The sequence below is a fragment of the Centrocercus urophasianus genome, unplaced genomic scaffold (assembly GCF_019232065.1).
Source record: "Centrocercus urophasianus isolate 14NV4802_14NV808 unplaced genomic scaffold, USGS_Curo_1.0 seq_26, whole genome shotgun sequence".
NCBI lineage: Eukaryota > Metazoa > Chordata > Aves > Galliformes > Phasianidae > Centrocercus > Centrocercus urophasianus.
Genome location: NW_024884822.1, coordinates 13,553,824 through 13,577,558, shown reverse-complemented (window position 1 = coordinate 13,577,558; position 23,735 = coordinate 13,553,824). Strand labels below are relative to the sequence as shown.

General features: G+C 41.5%; 1 protein-coding gene across 1 annotated transcript; it reads left to right on the top strand.

The window, feature by feature from the left end:
• The first annotated feature begins 113 nt into the window (after positions 1–113).
• On the top strand, positions 114–22,500 carry SEC24A (SEC24 homolog A, COPII coat complex component). Its single transcript, XM_042826054.1, has 23 exons — positions 114–218; positions 5,090–5,623; positions 7,250–7,411; positions 8,114–8,191; positions 8,513–8,676; positions 9,233–9,405; positions 11,027–11,129; positions 11,843–11,969; positions 12,282–12,391; positions 12,758–12,870; positions 13,637–13,755; positions 14,339–14,394; positions 14,691–14,897; positions 15,088–15,208; positions 15,717–15,875; positions 16,091–16,264; positions 16,752–16,862; positions 17,086–17,261; positions 17,687–17,824; positions 18,168–18,272; positions 18,406–18,498; positions 19,020–19,123; positions 19,490–22,500. The coding sequence occupies exons 1-23, from the start codon at positions 146–148 to the stop codon at positions 19,602–19,604; spliced, it is 3,315 nt and encodes a 1,104-aa protein (XP_042681988.1). The 5' UTR covers positions 114–145; the 3' UTR covers positions 19,605–22,500.
• The last annotated feature ends 1,235 nt before the right edge of the window (positions 22,501–23,735 follow it).

The following is a 23,735-nucleotide window of genomic DNA, read 5'->3' as shown; positions in this document are numbered from 1 at the left end:
GTACGTAGTGCGCGTGCGCGGCCCGGTACTTCCGGTGTGCGGAAGCCCCGCCCCTTCTCGCAGCGCTGGGCCGGGCGCCGCCACTCGGGCGGCTCCGCTGAGCCTCTATCCGACCCCGCCCGGCCCGGCCCGGCTCAGCGCCGCCATGGCTCAGCCGGCCCGGCCCGCCGCCGCTTATCGTAGCCAGAACGGCGCGGGCCAGCAGCCCTACAGCAACGGTGAGACGGGACGAAGCGCTTGGGAGAGAAGCCGAGGCGGGGGGAGGCGGGTGCTGCTTCCGCCTCGAGGCCTTCGGGCGCCCGGCGCCTCCCTTGATGCTGCCACGTCCCCGGGGCGCCGGGCGGCTGAGGGTAGGCCCCAGGCCGCGCTGTGCAGCGGGGCTGGCGGCGGGGAGAATCGCGTCACGCAGCAGTGCGGGGCGGCCTCGGGTCGGGAAACGCGGAGCGGTGTGCGTTGCTCGGAGCGTCTCGGAGGGTCGTTATTGGGGCAAAGCGACCCTCTTCCTACTTCTTTTAGTGGCGTAAACATCCTTGTGGGCTGACGGGGGAATCTGTGTGTTAGCTAGGTGAAACGTGCTGCGTGCCGTGCTGCCTGTCTGCAGCTCCTCACGGGCAGTGGAGGGGCAGCGCTGAGCTCTGTCGTCTGGGGACGGCGGCGAGGCCCCAGGGAACGGCGTGGAGCTGCGACTGGGGAGGGGCGGCGGGCGGTTAGGGATGAGTCCTGCACCAGAGGGAGGTGGGCATGGAATGGGCTGCCCGCGGCAATGGGCACGGCCCCGAGCTGCTGGAGTTTGAGAAGCATTTGGATGACACAGCCTAGGGCTTGGTTTTTTTGGTGGTCCTGTTTAGGGCTGGGGGTTGGGCCTAGCGATCCGTGTGGGTCTCTTCTAGCTCAAAATGTTCTGTTCTAAATGGTTTGTGTTAGTCATTACTTCAGGCCATGTCCCCACCTGTGATAACACTGCAACAGCCAAGTGAGCCTGGCCCTTTGGAACCGAGCTGTACATGTGGCACAGCTTATTGCCCGGAGGAGGACCCTGCTGAGCTCAGGCAGTCACTCGCTCACTGTGTTTTATCTTGTCTGTCATGTAAAGCCAATATTGTCTTGTTCTGTACATCCTGATCTAGGAAAGCCTTGACTGCTTTCTTCTACTCAAAATATATCTTTTTGAAGCCAGATGCTGAAGGTGATACCAAATAGCTAGCTGACCTTCTGAGCTAGCAAGAAGGAAGCACAAAGGCAGCCTTGTCTCTGTTTGCTTTGCACGTGTGGAAATCTGTGCTGTTGGAAAGTGTTTTCTGATTTCATATGTACTTCCATCATTCCTGGAACTTCCATCCTTAATTGGATGGTTATGTGTTTCAGTGGTTATGCTGCATCAAGACAATAAAGTTATAATGAGCTCTTTTGATTTTCCTGCTTTATGGCTGGGTAATTAAATGGTTTGACTTGTCACCCTCTTCTTCTTTCACAGTGCTTATGACTTCTGAAAAGGCATCTTAAAAACAAGTGTATTGCAGCTCATAGGGTCAGCAGTGTGGGATGTGGATACATAAATCTGAAAAGAGACCCTCTGTTCTGGAGAGTTTATAGTCTAGGCAGAGAATGTACAGAAAGAATGTTAACTAATGGAGTAACCAAGTGGGATGATTTACATGTTGGCATCATTTTATATTTGATGTGTAGTCAGACTAAGCACACAGTACAAGTTCTTGCAAGGTAGTAGTAGCAGGAAGGCACATTTCAGACTAAAGCTGTATGAAACCCAGAGATGAAATCTAAAATTGTGCAAACACAGGGTGGTAGAATTAATCAGTTACAGTATACAGATAAATGTATAAAATATGTTGAGAAGGTGCTGTGATCCAAGGCTACCTCAGGAAAAAACATTCTATAAAAGCAATCTAGAGAATGCTGTTGTTCTATTTACAATGGTCTGTGAGGAAAGAAAGCTGCCAGCAGAGTGATGAACTGTAATAATGGCATCAGCTCTTCTCTCAACCTGTTGCTCACCTTCCTGTTTGCAGGTAACTCCCAGAGCTCGCATGCTGGGCCTGACAGTGAATGGCTGTAGCAGCAGCACCCTACGCTGACCTGGAAATGGTTTGGCAGTGAGCATCAGGTTGCTTAGTAACAGCCTTCCTCCACTTGTGTTGTTTTTTTTTTTTGTAGGATTGGTATTCTCTCTTCACTTAACTGAAAAGCAAATTGATGATCTGTAGCTCATAGGTCTGAAATGTAAGCAAGACGGAGAAATTCTTTTAGGACCTGTCGCTTGTCTTAGTTTGATATCCTGGCATGGTGCTTTGAGGCCACGCAGAGCTTCAGAAGCTTTTGGTTTTGGCCTGCTCTTGGTTTGCTTGGAAGCAGTGGGTAAGGCCCTGTGGAATGGGGTGCTGCTGGGGGTCCTTGCCATGCGATGGAGTGTGTTCAGCCTTGCTCTCCCTGGGGCTGGAGATGCTGTGACTGGTGAGAGCACTGTGCTCGTTGGTGGGCCTGGAGAGAAGTGACACTGAGGTTCTGTATAGCAGAGGATGTGGCTCCCATAGCCTTCCGTGCTCATTCTTTGCTTTTATAAAACTGTTGAGCAGCTATCACATGTTTCAGTGCTGCTCCTGATCTCTTTGAAATTTCTTATGGTCTTGTCTGTGTAGAGTTGTCTTCCATTGTTAGACTGGGGGCCTCTCTTATGTTACTAACTCTTCTCTTGTATCCTGAGTGTTGGTGGCTTTGCTGTTTTGATTTAGATCTTCAGTCCACACTGATTTCCTTGTTGGCTTCACGGAGCAGTGCAAGAAAGAAGCAGCAGCCTATGGGGGAATTCCACTGGTGAAGGTTATTGAGGTTTTTCTTTGCACTTCTGACTTCAGAAAGTGAAAACAGAAGTTGAAATTTAGAATGCTGCTTCCAAAATCTAATTGATCACTAAGTGGCACAGAAAGATCAGGTCATTTGATGTTTGGGTTTCACCTCACTGTCATTGCTTTATCTTCAGTCTTATCCCTCAAACAGGAAAAAAGAGAGCTAAATACGCTGATTCCTGACCAGGCTACAGAGTCGTGCCTTAAGCTGAATAATCAAGCTATAAAATTAATTACTATTTGTTCTATATCTTTTATGCAACGTACTGCAATGTTATATCAATATACTGTGATATAGTCAGGGGCCTGGCATTACATAAGAAACCTTAGTCATTTGTACAGCTAGCAAGTTAAATTTACAATTCATTTTGTAAATCAGTTTTTGAAAACCCATCTGATAATGCTGCAGGGTAATTTTCAAAGGTGAGTCAGAACTGTGGGAATTCTTATGTTTGCAAGCTTTTCGTTTGGACATCATTGATTTTAAAGCATTGGTAATTAATAAGATTTATGAGCAGCATTGCAAGGCCAGTGAGCTATAACTGGATTTCCTAACTGAATGGCAGATAGCTTATTGAGACTAATGGCTGGGGAATAATATGTATGTGCTGTTCATGCACAAATAACAGGCAGAGTGAGGATGAGGTCAGCAGTGCTGTAGTAGAACCCCAGCTAAGCAGTCAGCATGGAGATGCAGTGTTCAGGGAGGTGACAGCTGTCTCTAAACTGCACCCTGGGGCTTTCTAGGGAGTGAGGAGTTGTGTGGCAGTCGCAGTGTTTGTCCTCACTCAGGTGTTTGTGTTGTTTAGCTTGTTTAACTGTTGTGTGTGCCTGAGTTCAAAGTTATGTCAACTTGGAAATGTGAACTTCCTCTGCTCTTAAAATGTAACTGGAAAGTTCTGGTAAGCAAAGACAGCTAAGAAACCAGCTGTTATTTTGACATTAAATGAAACTCTGTGATTTCATACTGGTGGCAGCTGTTTCCGGTACCTGTATGCAAAATATGTCTGTCTACGTGCTCATCTTCATAGCATGCTTTTGAAAATGTGATGAATCTTGCTGTGGTTTCTGATCTAGAAGCTAAGTACTTTTATTTTTCTAGGCTCTTTTTTTTTTTCCCAAAAAAATAATTTTGGAAATCTGGGAAGTAGTGCAGGGTAGCAAAGAGGAATTGTACACCAAAATTACAGCGAGGATCTCTTTGGATTTCATGCATATAACTGTGTATGTGGATTGTCTCTGACATTCAGACTGTGCTTAGGGGTGGAGTGCAACAGGGTGGCTGGCTAACATAAATGATACAGCCTTGGAAAGTGCTTGGTGTGTGTGTGTACGTTGTGTCTAGCTGTGGCATGGGTTATCTATCCTTCTGCTGGAAGAAATGTTGCCCTTGCAACATTCTTTTTGTGGCAGCAGTATGAACAACCTGCAGCAGCATCCTTCTTGATGGTGCTCTTACTGTACTGGAAAGCTCACAGAACTGTCTGTGTTCCTGTGTTAGACAAATCTGGTGATGCTCTGCTGGTGCTGTTTGCTGTTTTGAGTTGATCACTTCAGGAAAAAATGGAAAAGATTACAGCTTAGTTCAGCTGTAGCACCCAGTAGATACGAAGCACTGTCAAGTTTTATTTTCTTGATGGGTGAATTATTTTATGATAAATTATCCTTCACTCCATGTTCCTGACCAGTTGGTTATGTGAGCTGTATGTGCATGAGAAGCTCTCACTAAAATTAGCTGCAGAACCTTTTGTGGATTAGCTCTGTCACTTGAGAAATAGCATGGGGACTTGAGCTGAACCTGTTTGCATCTGTGCTATAAGATGAGGCTTAAGTCAGTGCCAGTCCTTAAACTGGGTGTAAGGACAGGTTCTGCTGCCACTGCTCCCTGGTGCCCCTGCCAGCTGTGTACAAACACATTGCCTCTGTGGCTGATGGCCTTCTGAGCGCTTCTGAAGGTGGAAATAGCCCTGTGTGAATTGCAAAGAGCATGGATTTTGTTCAGCCACTTGCTTCGTGAGCTGCATGGTTGTGAAGTCACTGTGAAATAATAATAATAATTAGAATGATTGCAACTGTTGATAACGATATGCTATGAAAATTGTGATCCTTGTGTTACTTGTCTTTTGTGGCCTGGGGACTAATAAGAATCCAAGGAAGGAAAATTCCAGAGTCACGTCTTATTTTCAGAAGCAATATGCAATGCAGACTGAAAGGTTTTTTCCTTCTAGGTCCTGTTCAAAATCAAATGATGCATTCATCAGATGCCCAGGGATACAGCCCATCACTTCCAGGACCGTACTCGCCTCAGACGCCGTCAAAGGTTCCTCCACATCCATCTTCTGGACAGTATAACTACAGTGGCTCTCAGAATGTTTCTCAGTTCAACAGTTATCAAGGACCTGGGCAGACTCTCAATAGGCCACCAGCAGCACCTCCATCTGGCTCACCGGTGCAACAAACAGGTCCTGTGCCACAAGTGCTGCCACCTGCATTGCAAAACTCAGCTGCTGTCTCATCTCCTGGTGGCTTTCCTCCTGCAGCTAGCCCGCCAATGCATCCCAACTGGCAGTACAGCCAGGCTCCTGTGAGCCACCCAGCTGCAGCTCAACCAAGCCATGCAGCTCAACCAAGCCATTCAGCTCCTGTGGCAGGGACAGGGCCTGCTCAGCCACCGCTGCTGCTATCAGGAAATCCTCCAGCAAGTTATCAGTATGCTGCTTCTCCAGGAGGTCCTTCACTTCAGAACAGCTATATGAAGCCAGGTAATCATAACTTTCTGATCATGTTCTCTAATTGACTGCTGGTGTCCACCTCTGTGTCCATTTTAAAAAAATGATGTTGGTAATAAAATTCACTCTGTAGCAGCCTTTTGCTTGGGCTGTCAAAACAAATACTTGAAAAAATGCGTATCATAAATATTGGGGTGGGTTCTTTAGATGAGCAATAGGAGTTTTTGTGCAAAAGTTGCATTTTGCTTGAGTGGCTGAAGCAGGTAACTTCTGTTCTGGGAAGCTGTGTGTGGGTAAGGCTGTTTCTGTTGCCTTTGGTTTTTTTTCCTTGGAGCATTGGAGCATTTGTGTGCTTCAGTCACGTGAGGGCTTATGGACTTCCCAGATGAAAATTGGTTGCATTTAGTGTGCTTTTCTGCAGTGTAAAATCTCACTAGCTTTTCTGTGGACTGATTCTGGAAGTTCTCAAAATGTCCTCAGTAAGGATGAGACAACCAGCTTGAGCACAGCCTGGGAAGAAAACTGGGAAGCATTCTGTATTGTTGGAATAGAGGGCAGTTGAAAGAACTTCATCCCAACTTCAGATTTTACAACTGGATAAGAACTGTCAGTCTTCAGGAAGAATTCTGAAAGTGCAAGATACAAGAAGCTGGTCCTTCTGCAGCCTGCCTTCTGTTTTCTCCTCCTGTGTTTTGAGGTGTAAAGTTTTGATAATGTTAAGTAACTTCTTAATGTAACTTGTAAGTGTTGTGGGAAACCCACCTTAATACTCAATTTTTACTTTGCCAAACTGTTGTTTGCTATTAGAGTATTTTTGATCAGCTTTCTGAGCATAACAGGAACCAAGCACAGAAATATTTTACGTGTTAAAGCGAATCTGATGAAGTACTTTTTAGCTTCATTACATGTTTTTCTTGATGCTGATTTCTTGATATATGCCTAGCTAATTGCATGACAGTTTATTGAAATAATATTTTGGAGTCGGTGCTTAAAATGGTAAGCGATGAGAAATCCTGGGAAATGGCTTATGAGAGAGAATTCTTGTCTCCTTTGAATGCTGAATCTTTCTGAGCAACTTCCCTGGTAGCGTTCTGTGGAATGGTGCTCACTTTCAAAATGAGTTTATCTGGTTGTGCTGATTATGCTCATCCTTCAAACAAAGATCTGTCAGCTGCCTGCCCAGCCTGTGGCAGCCTCTTACAGATGCAGAATCTGTACGTTGCTATTTTGCATCAGGTTATTGAAGTGGAAGGTGAGCTTCCTGTCACAAGCAATCTCCATTAGACTCTTCTAGTTTGTTATATGCTGTCTAATTTGGGGATTTACTAAAATTCATGATGTCCAGACTTTGTAATGGAAATGAGGATGCTTTCTGTACCTCTTAAAATTCTTACCAAGAACTGTGAAGAGAGGAGAGGAAAAAAAATACCAAACAGAGACCCAAAAACTAAAGGATCGTTGTTAACAGCTACAGGAACATAGTTTATCAGGAGCATGGCAGAAAGAATCTGAAGTTATAAAACCTGTGTGCATGTTAGGATTTATTTCATGCTGTGTATCATGTTAATAAGAGGCGTATCTAGAGTTCGATCTGTGTGTTTTCTTAAGAGTCTGCTGTTGCCTTCAGTTGGGTTGAACTAAAAACTAATCTGTTTACAGGATCTGTACCTCCACCAGTGACTCAGCCTTTAACACCTCTCCACTCGAGGCCACCTTTGGGACCTCCTCCTGTTGGTGGTCCACCTCTAGTTAGGCCATCTGCAGTGACAGCAGGAGCACCTAGCACACAATCTCTGCTACATTCAGCAACAAATCAAGAAGGTGAGAAACAATTTGCTCTTCTGTTGAATTTGGATTTGGCAGCTGTGCCCCATCCCTGCTGGTGTTCAAGGCCAGGCTGTGTGGAGCCCAGCACAGCTTGGTCTAGTTAGTTGGTGGCAACGAGCCCAGTTGTCCTTTGGGAGCACACTCAATTTCAAGGTTTTTATCTCAAGTGGAATTTGTGTGACCATATCAGAACTGCTGATGGTTTGTAAACAGTACTGGACTAAGTGTAAAAGTGAAGGGAGTTTGATGTTTCCATGTGCAATCAGTGGAAAAAGTAGTCAGGGAACTTGGTACCTAAATTCCAAGAGTCTTTGTGAACTGCAGCCAACATACAGAGCCTTCCTCTGGTGAGAATGAGAAGTGCCCTGACACTTTCCCACCTATTAGCTTGGAATTTATGAAGTATGCCTAATGTAAAGGTCTACATGTCTGGCTGAATGATCTCCTAACATTACATGTTTTCCCTGAGAAAGCTTGTTAGGTTTTTTCTGAATGTCCTTTGAGGTCATGTCAGCAGGGGAAGCACATGTGAGAAATAGGACAAGATGTGCACTTAACCGAGTTTCGCCCTGAGTCAAAGGTAGATCAAAACTATGCTGATCTGCATATACATTCAGCAAAGAGAATTGCATCTCACTTACCTTGTTTCAACTTGTTTGTAACTTGTTAATTTTTGCTTGGACTCCTCCTTAATAGGTGATGCTACATCTGCTGCTGGCGATGGGTCTGCGGTCCAAAACAGCTATGATGCAATAGAAGGAGGTGGCCTCATGGGTAAGGTTTGGGAATTAAAAATCTTTGCCATTGAGTAATTTGTTTAAGAAGAGATTTGTTTGGAAAAGATGGAAGTTGAGGTGTTTAGGTACAGATGTCTACTTTATCTAATGTCTGACTTGAAACTAAGTGTGATTACTTGAGGCATTGACAGTTTGACATTGACATGTAAGAATTATAAAGCAGTTAGTATGGCAAAATTGATGGCACTTGTCAATTGTTTACACTTAGAAATTAAACAACAAAAAGTCCTTCTTTGATAATGAGTTGACCAACCTGCAGTTCAGCAGTTCATTTGAGGTATGTCTTTTCTGCCTCTAGCAACCCCACATCCTTCTGCACCTGCAAATCTGAAGATGAATAGAAATGTAGGCTATTCTTATCCTGCATTGCCACCAGGCTACCAAAATACTTCTCCTCCTGGAGCACCAGGAGTGCAAGCATCTGCTTTGCAATATCCAGATGGATCAAAACATTTCCACCAGGTGAAGTTTCTTGTTCTGTTTCATGTTACTAAGCCAATTCACTTGAATAAAGAATAAAGAAAAGTGTGGTGATCTGTGTTGTATTCTGTGGGGTTGTGGGTGACAGTTTGGTGTGCAGTTTGCTCAAGATGACAGACATAGCCAGAAACTTATGCTTCTTTTGTTGCTTTGTTAGCAGTCTAGAAAAACGATGCTAGCTCTTTCTGAAGTGTTTTATTTTTAAATCTGCTTAGAACATCAGTCTTCAAAAAGTTTTCTAAGATATCCTATAGGCATGCTTTTCATACCTCTTGTCATTGCTAGCTGAAGTATGTTTTTCCTGTGCTTTCAAACCAAACTGGCCAATACTTTTGCCAGCTTGGCTTCTGTATTTCAAGAGTTTTGTGGTATGCCTGTGGTGATTTCAACCTCTATTGTGTTACAAACCTAAGCAGCAAGTAGCATTTCTAAACATAATACAGTGACAGTAAACAGAATTTGAAAGAAAAATGTTTGCTTTTGAAATGGACTGTTTCACCCAAATAATCAGTGTTAACTTGTGAAATTTTGACTTTAGCCTCCCCTAGGCACTAATCACTTAAATGCATCTTTGGGTAGCCTGAGTTTACAGCAAGAGGGATTAAGACCTGTGAATCTTCTTCAAGAAAGAAATATTCTTCCTACAACCCTTCTCCAGGCTCCTGTCCCAAACTTGCATGAAGACATCCAGAAGCTCAACTGTAACCCAGAGTAAGATTATCTATCCATTTGCTGTAACTCATCAAAAGAAATAAATCACTAGTTGTAAATGTAACTTCACTAAATATTTTTAACTTTGTGAGTTGAAAAAGATTGAAAGCAGGCTTCACTCTGTTAAGGTAAAGGTGGTAAGTGGTTAGAGCTCTGAAGTGAGGGAATGATGTAGAATGTATTTATTATACTTTTAAGTTCACTGATAACTGGTTTTTAGCTGTTGACATTGTGGTCTTCAAACTGTCCCCTAACTTCTCATGTCACAGTATATAACCAGTGCCATTGGTTCCCTTGGATGTGGGATCAAAAACTGGGGTTTCTTTGTAAGCTACACTTTGGGTTTGTTTTTTTTTTTTCAGTTAGAGAAAAGATTTATATGTATTATCTAGAAAAATGATCTGAGAGATGTTTGCTAAGGCCTTAAGAGACTGTCAAAATATGGTGCTTAAATGAGTAACATAGCATTAATTAACTAGTTGTGTTCTACTGCAGGTCTTTTTGAAGCATGTGTATCCAATTGCTGTTGCTTTTCGTTGGGAATCTAAAGATAATTTAATGGGATTCATTAGATAGTAATGAGGTGTTCCACAGATAGAACTATTTGCAGATTTCACTGACTTGTGTTCCTTTCTCTGGATTCAAGATTGAGGCAGTTGCAGAGCTGACCCTTTTCTGGTGCAGACATCAGAATTTTAGTGGCCTGCTGTCTTTGTTTTTGTCTAGGACAGTAACTCTGTCTTCAGATCTATAACAAGCATCTCATAACCCTCACAATCTTTGTCAGGGTTCTTAGCTGCTGCTAAGAGCATTTTCTAAGCCTCTGTCACCAGGAAATTGTGTAGAAAATACAAGTAAAAACATATTGCTTGCAGGGCAGCTATAAGTAGGTAGAGTGTAAAAACTTTGTGGTGTAGCTGGCAGTGAGTGTGATTGAGATCTTAAATAAGAGTTAACTTGAGGGAGGTACGTTAAGAAGTTTGTGAATGCAGAAACAGCTTACATCTGTACTGAGAGCAACCATTTGAAACAGTGGAGTAAATGGAATGTCAAACAAGAGTTTGTACTTGGAATAATCTCCCTGAGCAAACCAACCAAACCACGTACGACCAGGCACTCCTGCTTTGCAAGCCTTTTCAAAGAGGTCAGGGAAGCAGCACCTTTGAGAAATGGCTCACAAACAGCCGTGCCAGGTTTGCACGAGTGTTGTGCACGTCTGCCTTTGTGGAAACCACCAAGTTCTGGAGTTACAACTGTGCACTTGTTTATTGTTTTAACTTTGCTGGTTCAGATCGGTGTATAAGGCCATCTCAAAAAGGGGTTCAACTTTCTGCTTTGTGTATCGAGATTAGCTGCAACTTTGAGCATTGTTGGGCTAACCTTTGATTTGAATCACTAAAGTGGCAGCAGTGCTGCATAAAGAGTGTCTGTACAGTGTAATGAAAGAGCTCAAAATATACACTGTGACTAAAATGAAACAGTGGCTGAGTTGGAGAGGGTATTTTATTTGGAAGTGGATGTTCACCATCATCAGCTCTGGAAAACGTGGATGTTATGTTCCACTGAAATAATCATTTTATTACCTGAAAGTAATCAAAATAACCCTTTATCTTCTGTGTAGGTTGTTCCGCTGTACTCTGACTAACATTCCTCAAACTCAGGCCTTACTGAATAAAGCCAAGCTTCCTTTGGGGCTCCTGCTTCATCCCTTCAAAGACTTATCGGTATGACAAATATTTAGGACTTTGAATGCTGAAATATCACTGTAGTTGGCGAATGAATTGCAAAAGGAGGGCAGCTGTGTTGGCTAATCTTGGCATTTAAAATTTCTGTTTCACTGTCATTTATCTGAGACTTTTTCTCCCTGCCGTTTTTAAACCTTCAAGCCTCTATTCTTAACAAACAACAGAAGTGCCAAACCTCAGAAAAAAAACAAGCTTAGCAGCAACACATGTAAATACATAAAGATATAAGTAAATGTCACTGTTTGTTGGCTGTATTTCCTCAGGTGACAGTTGGTTTTTTTTGTAATGTAGTTAAGCATTAACAAAGTGAAAGGGGTTTGACTGTCCTCCCTGAATACTTTGAATTTATCAGTGCATCTTCTGAATGTTGCTGTTTTCCCCAAGTGAAGGAATTTTGCCAGATGTGGTGGTGTTGATTCTGATGTTTGTTCTGTATTTGCTGTGGATCTTGATCTTACGCCATCAGTGTGAAATTAAGGACTGTAGAGGCTTGAAGGGGGAGAATATCAGCCAAAAACATTATAGCTAGGTTCCGACCAGTATTATTATTAAGGAACCTTGTGCAGGTGCTTCATGGGTACAGAAATGGGCAGAACTATGCTTTGAGTGGCCAGGAACCGCAGTGTAGATGATTGCCATGGATGAATGGCTGTAGTGTTGATGTTTTAAAATAGGAAGCTTTTCTTTTCCAGCAATTGCCAGTGGTTACTTCAAGTACTATTGTGAGATGTCGTTCCTGCCGGACATACATCAATCCTTTTGTCAGCTTTCTAGACCAAAGGAGATGGAAATGCAACTTGTGCTATAGAGTGAACGATGGTAGGTTTGAATTTTATTTGTTTTAAACTGCTGTGGTTGAGCTTTCATACCTCATCCTTTGATACCATCACAGTTTTGGCCCTCTCAGTGTTATTGGCTCATCTGTTGTGCTCTGTGGACATGAGAAATGTTCTCCACCAGCAAAGACTCTGACGTGGTCTTCCATGGTACCCTTGCAGCTGACAAAGTTGCTGCCACATCTAATCCAGTGCTACAAGTAGCATTGCACAATGAGCTCAAAAGAGCTGAATTTTAGATTGTAGCAAAACTAATACTATTGTGGGCTGGTAATGTATTAATTTATTTGCACAGTTCCTGAGGAATTCATGTATAATCCTGTGACAAGAGTTTATGGGGAACCTCATAAAAGACCCGAAGTCCAGAACGCTACGATTGAATTTATGGCTCCATCTGAATACATGGTGAGATTTTACTTTGACTTATTCTCTCCTTTTGTTTTATTTCCACAGGGAAGTCAGGAAAAAAAAATCCTCTTTACAGAGGATGCTTTCCATTTCATTACAGCAGCTACTGCTGCTTGAAGTACATCTAAGAAGCCTTGGGTGTTACTTCAAACAGGTTGTCTTTTATGAACATTTATGATCTTAGTGTTCTCTATTTACAATATGTGGGTGTTTGTGGGCATTTTGAAAGGAAACCACAATTACAGAGTTACCAAATAAGTGAAATGTATTTAGAAGTTTTGGCATCATTTGTGTTTGCAGTGGAATTATCACAACCTAATAAAAATCACCTTGAAAATCAAAGGTAATATTTTCTTCATTTAGTTACGTCCACCTCAGCCACCTGTGTACCTCTTTGTATTTGATGTCTCTCATAATGCAATAGAGACAGGATACTTGAATACAGTCTGCAAGACTTTGTTGGACAATCTTGACTTGTAAGTAATATTTTTGTTCTTAATGTCCTCTTTTCCTCGTGGAACCTGATAGACATTAACATGGCACTGCTTTCTGCCCAGCAGTTTCTTGCATTTGTGCTCCTGTCACAGCTGCACCAGTATATAAAGCAACACTGAGGTGCATTTCTTCATTTCCTATCTGCTGTGTCAATCCCAGAAAAGAGTACATGTATTAATGATGTCTTTTCAATTGTACTTTGTAAAAGCTAAAATATAGATATGTATCCATCTTTCTACTTGACTGGCATTGGAAAATACTGAAAGCTAGCTCAGAATTATTCAGGTGTTGTTCCTTTCTGGAAGGAACCATTGGATTGCCATTCCAGACTTCTAAAGGGGGCTACAACTTAAGTCTTTGAAGTCCAGTGTTAAGTAGGACAATTGTCTTAGCACAGCATGCTCTTATGGCTTCTCTTCTGGGAGGCTAGATTCTAGAATAAGGTTTTAATTGAAATGAGAAAAAAAAATACAAGCACTTATTGCTGTGTTTGGAAACACAAACTTTTTTTTTCTAAATGTTATTAATCCATTTTTATTACTCGCCTTAAAAAAGTCTTGATGTCTGCTAGGTGATTCTACTACAAGCTCCTGTTTTTAATCTGACATGACCAAAGTGTTTGCAGTATAGCTGTTAAGCTACTTGCTAGCATCCTTAGACAGGTGCAGTGAATGTATTTAAAAAAAAAAAAAGCCTTGCAGAAATGAAATTTCATCTTACTGAACACCATCTGTCTGACTCTTTTAGGCTTCCTGGGAACACTAGAACAAAAATAGGCTTCATAACATTTGACAGCACGATCCATTTCTACAGCCTTCAGGAAGGTCTCTCTCAGCCTCAGATGCTTATAGTTTCAGATATTGAAGGTATGCAGTAATAGCTTTAGTGTGTATTAATGACTGTTGCTTTTGATAGCCCATTTAAAAAAGCATATGTGTGGTGAGTGTTGGTAGGTCAGTCATTATCCTCTCTGTTAATGGCTGTGGAGGAAGGTTTCTTGCTGAAGCTCTGAATGTCTGAGCAAGTTGTGGCTGTTTGTGACTTAAACATGAGAACAGCCTTCCCAACATGGAGTTTTGTTTGTGTGGCTACCTAAATTTGTTATGATCAAAACTGAATTGGTACAAATTCTCAGTGACTGTTTAGTGATGTTCTGCTTATATTCTCAAAGCACTTCTTACTTAGGTTAAGGAGCAGAAGTACTCTTGAAAATGTTCCTGTGCATTTCTATTGAATAGATTTTTCCTATCCTTCAACGCTTTCAGCTGTTATTCTGTAGTGGCAGTGTAGCCACAGGTATGCTTATCAGGGGAAAAAGGTTAATGTTTGTGTGGATTTACACAATGATGCAGTTTGTTTTTCTAGTAGGGATAATGGTTGGGAAATAAAACTTGGGGAAGCTAGTTCTGTTTCATTAAGAAACAACTAACACATTTTTTTTTCTTCCAGATGTATTTATACCAATGCCAGAAAACCTATTAGTAAACTTAAATGAAAATAAAGAGGTAAGAACTGCATTAGGTGAAAAATGACAGGCATGTAATGAGATGTGCTTGACAGTTCATGGTTTTATTTAGTGCTCTTTAATGTCTGAAGTTATAATGTCGAGTTTGAAGTCTTCTGACTTCTGCTTGGCTTTAAACATTTAACAATCTAAAACAAGACAAGAGTTTTCTTTTGCTGGGATTTATCTACTGCTATAATACTGGAAGTGTTAATACATATTTATGACTCAGTAATAAGCTTCATAAAGAAGAAAACTCCTAAGACTTTTGTCTTAATTTTGTTTTCTAACTTGCAGCTAATTCAAGATCTACTGAAGAGCTTGCCACAGATGTTTACCAAGTCCCTGGAAACTCAGAGTGCTCTTGGGCCTGCATTGCAGGCAGCCTTTAAACTGATGTCCCCTACTGGAGGTAGAATCTCTGTCTTCCAGACGCAGCTTCCATCTGTGGGAATGGGAGCACTGAAATCTCGGGAAGAGCCAAACCAAAGAGCAACTGCAAAGGTTAGGAAAGCTGAAAAGGTTAAGAGAACTGATAGCCCTGTTCTGTATGTACATATGGCTCTTGAGTTGCCTGTTTTTAAAGATGCTACTGAAATAGTGATAAAAGATTAATTTTAGTGCCCTGAAAATAAGCAGTAAATATATTAATCTTACTTCCTTTGTGTCTTGTAATACTCCCTTGTGCTAACAGGACATACACCTGACACCATCAACTGATTTTTACAAGAAGTTGGCCTTAGACTGCTCAGGACAACAGGTCGCAGTGGATTTGTTTCTTCTTAGTGGACAGTATTCTGACTTGGCTTCTCTAGGTGAGCTGTATGAAGTTGTGATGTGACAGGTAACTCTAGGGGTTCTGTGTTGAAGATTAGCATTTGGTATCTGAAGAAGTCTTGCATGTCAGGATGCAAATTCATCCTTGATGAGCAGGAGCACTGTGAACAGAATGCAGTGTTTCAGTCTTTCCTTGATTTAGCATCCATGTTGACCCTTACTGAGTGGATTTCTGTGATCCTGGTTGAAATGTTCCTTTTCTGCTTTCTACCACCAGTGTAAGACTACTGTTGGAATAGGCTTTTAATATTTTTTTTTCCCTCCATGTAACCAATCTTTGAAGTGACAGAGTACCTGTAATTTCAGGCCATGCCTATATCCATAATTGAATATATAGCTGAATCTGTGTGCGTGTTGCTGACTGTGTAACAAAGATTTTTCACATGTGAACAGTGTAGTAATTAAAGGAAATATCACATTCCTCTGGTATATTTAAAAACATAGCAGCAGCTGTAGATGCTCTGACACTGTGTCCTTTTGTTTCAGGTTGTATATCAAGATATTCTGCAGGTAGTGTCTATTACTACCAGTCTTATCATCACAAACACAACCCTGTCCAGGTGGAGAAATTGCAGAAAGAGTTGAAAAGATATTTAACTAGGAAGATTGGATTTGAAGCTGTCATGAGGATAAGATGCACCAAAGGTTTGTATGTGTTTATTTGGGGTCAGGAGCAAATGGTGGGGGGAGGAGCAGGCAGGATTCACTGTTGTTTGGGAATGATTGATTGGTGTCTTGACCTAATATAGACTTAAATGGTTAGTTAAGAGCCATCTAACAGTGATGTTGTATTTGTGAATGGTGTCTGTTTCACATCTGGTTACGAATACAATTGATTCAACCTAATGCTTATCTTTTAGGCCTTTCCATTCACACCTTCCATGGGAACTTCTTTGTGCGATCCACAGACTTGTTGTCCTTGCCCAATGTAAACCCAGATGCAGGATATGCTGTGCAAATGTCAGTAGAAGAAAGTCTTACTGATATGCAGGTTGTTTCTTTTCAGTCAGCTCTCCTGTACACATCTAGCAAAGGTAAGATATCTATATTCTGTGAGCTGAAACTCCTTACATTCATGTACAATATTCAGTGAAGTCATTTTGGCCAGTTGTAAGCTGTAATTCAGTTGCAGTGACTTAAGCAAAATATTTTACCTATGTCAACAGTTGTGATACGTTCTTGCATGTTGGTGTTACTGCTTCTTCCAGACCACAAAGTTTCCTGAGGAACCTACCCTGGTTTGTGAATAGGTTAATCCTAAAAACTGAACTAACAGTTCATAAAAGCTGCTGAAAACAATCTTTTTCACTGTTTGTATGATAAACGAAATTGAATCTTAGTATTTTTTTTGCCTGTTTGGTTGAACACAGATCAGCTGGTAGAGTTAATGGGGAAATTATCCAAGTGATTCAAGTATGTAAGTGTAAAAGTTACTGAATAACTAGTAGCACTTCTCTAATTACTTCAAAAAACTGAAGTTTTTGGAGTATTTGGACTCTCCAGTTCTTAATTTTCTTACAGGTGAGAGGAGAATTCGTGTCCACACGATGTGCTTACCTGTTGTAACAGCACTGAGTGATGTCTACCTGGGGGCAGATGTACAAGCAATCACTGGGCTGTTAGCCAATATGGGTAAGCATGATAAGAGCTTGTTTGGATGTATATGGATGACATCCCCAAAGCTTTCAGCAGTAATCCTCTGGATGATAGTAGTAAAAGGAGTGGTTCTCTCCGTTTTTAACGCTTGGCCCAGGTGAAGCATCAGCCCAGTTGCATGTAATCACCTGGACACAGGCTGGTGTATTGTCATCAAGGTGGAAAAGGTTTTAAACAAAAAATCTTTTATTTTTTTAAGCTGTGGATCGATCAGTTTCTGCTACTTTGAGTGACGCTCGCGACGCCTTGGTCAACGCTGTGATAGATTCTCTGTCTGCTTACCGCTCGTCAGTGCTGAGCATTCAGCAGCCTGGTCTCATGGCCCCCAGTTCCCTACGGCTCTTCCCACTTTATGTTCTGGCACTCTTAAAGCAGGTAAGAGATAAAAGGAGGCTGTGCCAGAGGAGGATAACTGTCTGTGCTTGGCACGACAACCTGAAGGAAAAGAGCATGTCATCGATGTACAAAATAGCATCTGTCTTCTTCCAATGCTTTCACAGGACTCAAAATTGAGAAGCTGTTTGACTTGGATTCCTCAGTAAAACCAGTCTGATATTTGTCAGAATACTGGGATATCTTAGAGATTGTCAGTGTTCTTGCACATAAAATTCTCTCAAGATAAAAGTTCAATTTATCTGCTCCCCCAGAACTTGGTGACTAGAAAGATCAGTGTAGAATGAAGCCTGTTGATTGTCTCTTAGGCCTGAGTAGATAATGCATGCTCGGACAGGTGGTGAATGTATTTCTTTGTCTTGGAGTCTGTTATGGTCTTTAATGGTCAAATGTCTGATTGTTTGCAGAAAGCATTTCAAACTGGGACAAATGCACGTCTAGATGAACGCATCTTTAGCATGTGTCAAGTGAAAAACCAGCCTCTTGTTTACCTCATGCTTATGACACACCCCAGTTTGTACAGAGTTGATAATCTCACAGATGAGGTGAGCACTTGCATTGTTACATGGCCTGTTTGTGCTGGTCCCATAGGCTTGAACTATGTGAAGTGGAAAGAAAATTCTGTTGATGCTCTCCACATTTAAGCTCCAGAGCTCAAATGCAATGTTTCACATCTTCCCAGTAATTGCATGTAGAACTGATGAAGATGAACATGAAGCACACCTCAAAATATTAAGAAGTTTAATAGTAAATCATGTACTTGAAGTGTAATTGGAACTATGCAGTCTAACTTTAATATTCAATATAATATACCCTTTTCTTATTTAACCTTCTGTTCTTGTGCCTGTGTCAGTGCATGGAGATGTGAACTGTGTTCTTTCTTTTTAGGGAGCTCTCAACATCAATGACAGAACCATACCTCAGCCACCCATTCTGCAGCTATCCGTGGAGAAACTGAGTAGGGAAGGTGCCTACCTTATGGATGCTGGCTCTGTAAGTTGTGGTGCTGATTTTATGTAGTATTCCAATTTGTATTAACTTGCTGTTCTTGCTGAGAACTCAAAATGTGTGGAAGGTTGCTGAGGTGTAGTTTCTCATTAGATGATTGCTACTGTTTACCTCTCAGGTGATGTTTCTGTGGATTGGGAAGAACTGTGGGCAGAGCTTTATCAGCCAAGTCCTTGGAGTTCCAAATTATGGGTCAATTCCACAGAACATGGTATGTGCTGGCTTTGGTGTATGCTATCTGCATGGGCATTAGAATGCTGTATTCAAATATTAGCCCTCCAGTTAGTGGTCACTATAAACCTGGATCCAAGAGAAAAAAATAATTTGTTGGCTTTTGAAACTCTTGGAGTTTCTCCAGACAAAAACTTTAAATCTTCCCATGTAAGGACATGAAGTACAGGTTAGCAGTGATGAAGTTTATCAGAACTCAACCTGTTACAGATGTTTGGAAATATCAGACTCAGATTCAGTGGGGAATTGTTTTACTGCTGGGAGAACAACTATTGGCAATCACTTGGTCGTGACATTCTTGTAGTCAATTGCAGGTGTAGTTTCTGTGTCCTTCACTGTTTCAAGCCCTTTCAAAAGGGATCAGAGTAAAGCTATTCATCACAATGTGTGTCTGGGGCTTCTTTGTACCTAATGAGGGTGAGTTGGGCAATTTTAGGTGTTGCATTTGCTCCTTTCCTGAAAAATATAATGTATGTATTAATGTTACTCTTTACACCTTAGACTCATCTCCCAGAGCTTGAAACTGCAGAATCCATCAGAACAATAGCTTTTATTTCTTGGCTGCGAGAACAGAGACCTTTCTTTCCTATCCTATATGTAATAAAGTAAGTGTTTTTAAGAACCTTTGGGGCCTTTTACTACACGTAGTTGGACATTGTGTACTGTACTTTCTTAATACAAGTTTTATCAGTTTAAATGCTGTACTTAACAGCAGGTATGAGTTGTCTTTGATTTGGAACTTCTGCAGACTAAGACAGACAAAATGTCATAGATGAATCTTGTTTGTCAGATGAACAAAGTGAATTCTGAGAAGTGTATTTGTTGGGGTTATTCACAGGGCTACTTGAGATCTTTCATATGTTCTTGAGCTCTGGAAATATCCTGTACTTGATCTGTAATGTTCTGAATGTGTAGCACTGAAGATTTTGGTGAATATTTATTTCACTCAAGCACTTATTTTTATTTTGAAGGGATGACAGCCCATTGAAATCAAGTTTTCTGCAGAATATGATTGAAGACAGAACTGAATCAGCCTTATCATACTATGAGTTCCTCCTTCACATACAGCAGCAAGTAAATAAATGAAACACTAGCCTTTGGCTCACTGGAAGGGAAGATTTTTGCAGTAAAGGACACTTGTGCTTGTAATATCTTCATGAAATCTGTGGCCTGAGGCAGTCGATGAGAGGTTCTCACTGTGATTTCAACGAACTAAAGCAAATAAAGGACCACATCTGAGAATCAAATGTGCAACTACATATTGTACCTTAAAAATCAAACGATTGGAACTGGTTGAGCACCTTTAATTTGCTGCAAATCATGTTTTTACTGTAAGTAGTTGCAGCATGAAGTACATCCACAAAGGCAATACTGAAAAGGTGAAAGACATTTTGTAAAATAAAGAGTTCTTTGTTGTTCAAAATGTATATTTCTGTAACTCTTTGCTTTTTTGTTTTTTTTTTTTTTTTTTGCTGCTAGATATAAAACCTCACAAAACTGATCATGATTTGCAGGGAAATTCTCTGTAAGTGCATCCAGTGATCACAGAGAGTCTCCGTGTTCAGCTTAGGAATGCTTAAAGTAGCAATGAAGCAACTGTTCATTGTGAAACGAACAAATACTTTATTAAACTTAGAATCCAGTGTTGGGAATGGATTATGGCTGATAGGATTCAAGGTAAGCTTAACTTGGACAAGATGGCTTAATTTATGGAAGCTTTTAGTAAGTCAGTATTCAAATTTAACAACCAAGGAGAAGCAAGCCCTCCTCAGATGAGATGCATTAAAGTCAGTGACTGAGTGAGCAGCAGAAGTAGATTTACGTAGCTTTGTTTTTCTTTAGCAAAATGAATAGTTTCAGTTATTGAATGGTGTGGGAGTGGAAGGTCAAGTAAGGTTATCTCTGACTTTTTATTTAAGATGTGTTGTGCTCCTGTTTACATGAACTGAATGTTAGGCCCCTAAAATTCGGTGTGCTTCTGAAATGTTTGTATGATGGCACTTAGAACACAGTGTTTTGAGACCACATCCAGCATTCTGACACTAAAATGGGAGAACTTTCTCCAAAGACAAGAGCATTGTATTTGAAGATCTGCTCGTGGCTCGAGACGCACTTGAAGTTTCCAAAACTTCTTTACTGCAGCTGCTTAATGAGCCCAGATCCAAAGCCAGCGTGCACCCAATGAAAGCTTTAAATGTGCTCTCAGATCCCTGCCAGAGCTCTAAGTGGAAGCTGACACCAGGCTTGAAGTGAAAATTTATGTATGAAAAACATTTCATTTTATAGTAGCATATTAATAATCAATATTGGAGATCTGACAGCAACATAAAGAGTATTTACATCACTGTGTCTGTACATCTGTGATGTAAGGAGAGGGATGTGACAAATGGAAGGCCTTACAGACAAAATCTTTTTGTCAAACGATGTATGTAAAGGTCTTGCAAAGTCTTTCTGGGGCAGGTGACGTGAGCAGGTAAAATATTTATATAAACAAGAGGTCAAGCACGTACTGTGACTGGTCTGTTAGCTTGCACCTTGTGATACCAATGTGAGGACATCAGAGGTTAATCATTTGCTACCATTGCAGGCTGTAGCTACACTTGATTATCAGGAGTTGCCTTACTTCAGGGGAAGAGTTCCTGTGGAGAAATTGTCTTTTTGCTTGAGCACGAGGTGAAGTTCAGAACAGTGTCTGAAATGGAATGCAAATACTATAATAGAACCTATTTAAGTTTCCCTGTCTGCTGTCTCTGTGGCAAACAGGAGTGTATTTACTTGAACAGCTCTTTAGAGAATTGCACAGTTTCTAGGCAGAATGCATCAGGTTTTTAACGCTTGGACAGTTGGGTGTTATTTTAGTTGGATATTGTTTTCCCAGAGAAAGATGTCTCTTAATTTAAATGGAAGCTATGCACTTGCATAGGTTATCACTTAAAACTTGTATTTTGGACATATTATCACTCAGAATGCTGAAAATTGTCATTGCATCTAACAGCCCACCCCAAATCTGCATCTTATGATGACTGTATTTTAGCCCTTTTTTTTTTTTTTTTTTAATAAATGTTGGAGATTACTTCATTGCTCTACAGATACCAGGCTAACAGCTCAGGATGTCAGTCTATGGCGATTAACTTCTAGGGTCCCTAAGTTTGACAAGACCAAACATATAAACAAGGCTCAGATGAACCCTCTTGGAGCAGAACTTGTCTTTTTCACCTTGGAAGAAATTCTGTATTGAACTTCAAGTTTATTCCCTCACAGTGGGGAAAGTCTGCTGTGCTGTAAGGCTGACAAAGGACAGATGAACGCAGCTATCCATGATGTGTCACCTCTACCTACCATTGAAAAATGAGGACACTGATGAACTGCAAAGACAGGCAAGAGTGGCTCTGGTTCTTAGATCTCATCACAGCTCTACCACTGCAAATGTACTCTATTTTTCCAGTTGAGGAATCTTTTTAAACTTATTTCTGTATTTGACACATTAGTGTTCAGCCAACATTGTTACCATCCATTTTACTTTGCTTTCATTGTTGTTTTTAATTTAATATATTTGAGTCTAAGTCCACATAGATTGTTTTGCAATAACTAGAATGATTCACTTTCATTTAGATTTAATTTCTTAACAGTATTTAATAAAAGATGCAAAATGGCTGTTAAATAAGGGACCATTAAATGTGATTTTTAAGCTTCTGTTTACTATTATGGATGTCATCCTTATAGTAAATTTAATTTTGTAAAGTAGTGTATGATATTGTATTATTAAATCTTTCCTTTCTGAACTTGGACACTTGATCTTCAGTATGAAATGATAAATCTTCCCCCTTCTGAATTTGAGACAGGATTTTCTTGTCCTCCTTTTTACAGTTTGTAATTTTCACTCTTTTATTCCTGTAAAAAGTCATTTGTAACACATGCAAATGCTTATTTTATCTGTGCTAATTTATCAGATTTGGCTACTCAATAAAATCAATTGGAAGAACTCCCTCAAGTCTGTCAGTCTTTTCTTATCAGTCAAAGTACAGTACGGTGTTTGATCAGTCAAGATAAATAGCATGTAGCAGCAAGTGATGAATTCCACTTCTAGTAAAACTTCCCTGGTAGCGATTCAGAAGGAGGGGGCGCTCTGAGGAAAGCCACTTCCAGTTGACGTGGAGTTTGTCAGTGGCATTTTCTTGTGCCTTGTCATTCAGCATTACTATTTACCCCTATTTACCCTACTCTGGGCTTTGTCTCATCAGCCCTCATTGGTGCTGCGCTCCACTGCATGGAACCCTGCTGTGCAACGGGGTCTTAAGCCAGTGATGCTGGGTGGAATTCAGCCTGCCTTCTGGACAGCGATTAAATTTACTGTAGGTAATCCCACGTCACATTCTATTCTTTTGATGCTTTTTTTTTATTGTAGAATACATTCCATATTATGTTTGTCAGATTTTTTTTTTTTTTTTATGAGCTCTCATCACTGCTTCTGGTTCATTTTAAGTTAATGTGTGAGCCTGGTGCCTTGAAATCTGCCTTTAACAGCCCTTTCTTACAGAATCCTATTTCAGAAATGTTCCTTAGTTTTCTCTCTGTAAAGATCTGCTGCTGTGCTCAGTGCTCCAGCTGCACAGCCCTCCTGGTGCTGGCCTCGGGCAGGGCCCAGCTCTGCTCCTGGCATCACGGCCTGATGCAGTGCGAGGGTGAGTGAAGGAAATCAGTCGGACTGACGACAAGAATCCGTGCCGCTGCCGTGTTTGGTTCGGTTCTCAGGTCCTTCCACCGCACTGCGTGTCACTATCGGAGCACTCAGCTAAAAGGCGGCGCTGACCCCCGCTTTACCGCTTTTGTCACACAGGCAGAAGTGTGACGTGCTTCTGTACCCACAACGGCCGTGCTGGAGGTTAAACTCTGCTGAGGTCTGCGGGAGCCGCTCCTGCCAGCGGAGCCCCTGCAGTTTTACGGCGTTCCGCTTCCTGTTCCTGTGAGTCAGTAAGCACTTCCTCGGTTAGAAACGCTCCTCTGACGGTTTGTGTGCAGCGTGGTGTCTTTATCTCTTTTTACCGTATGAAAGGCATTAAGGCTCACTGCCTTATCCAGGCGGGCTGCGGGCGGAGCCCTGCATGCACTCACAGCCCTCAGCTCAGGGACCCGCCGCCCTCCCCGTTCCGATGGGGGATCGGGCCTCCTCGCTGCCTCTCGCCCTGTGACGTCACTTCCGGTAACGGAGCGGCCATT

Coding starts and splice junctions, on each gene's coding strand:
- SEC24A (XM_042826054.1), top strand. CDS start 146: ATGGCTCAGCCGGCCCGGCCCGCCGCCGCTTATCGTAGCCAGAACGGC. Junction 11,130..11,842: donor ATCCCTTCAAAGACTTATCG/GTATGACAAATA, acceptor TTTCTTTTCCAG/CAATTGCCAGTGGTTACTTC. Junction 12,392..12,757: donor TGGCTCCATCTGAATACATG/GTGAGATTTTAC, acceptor TTCTTCATTTAG/TTACGTCCACCTCAGCCACC.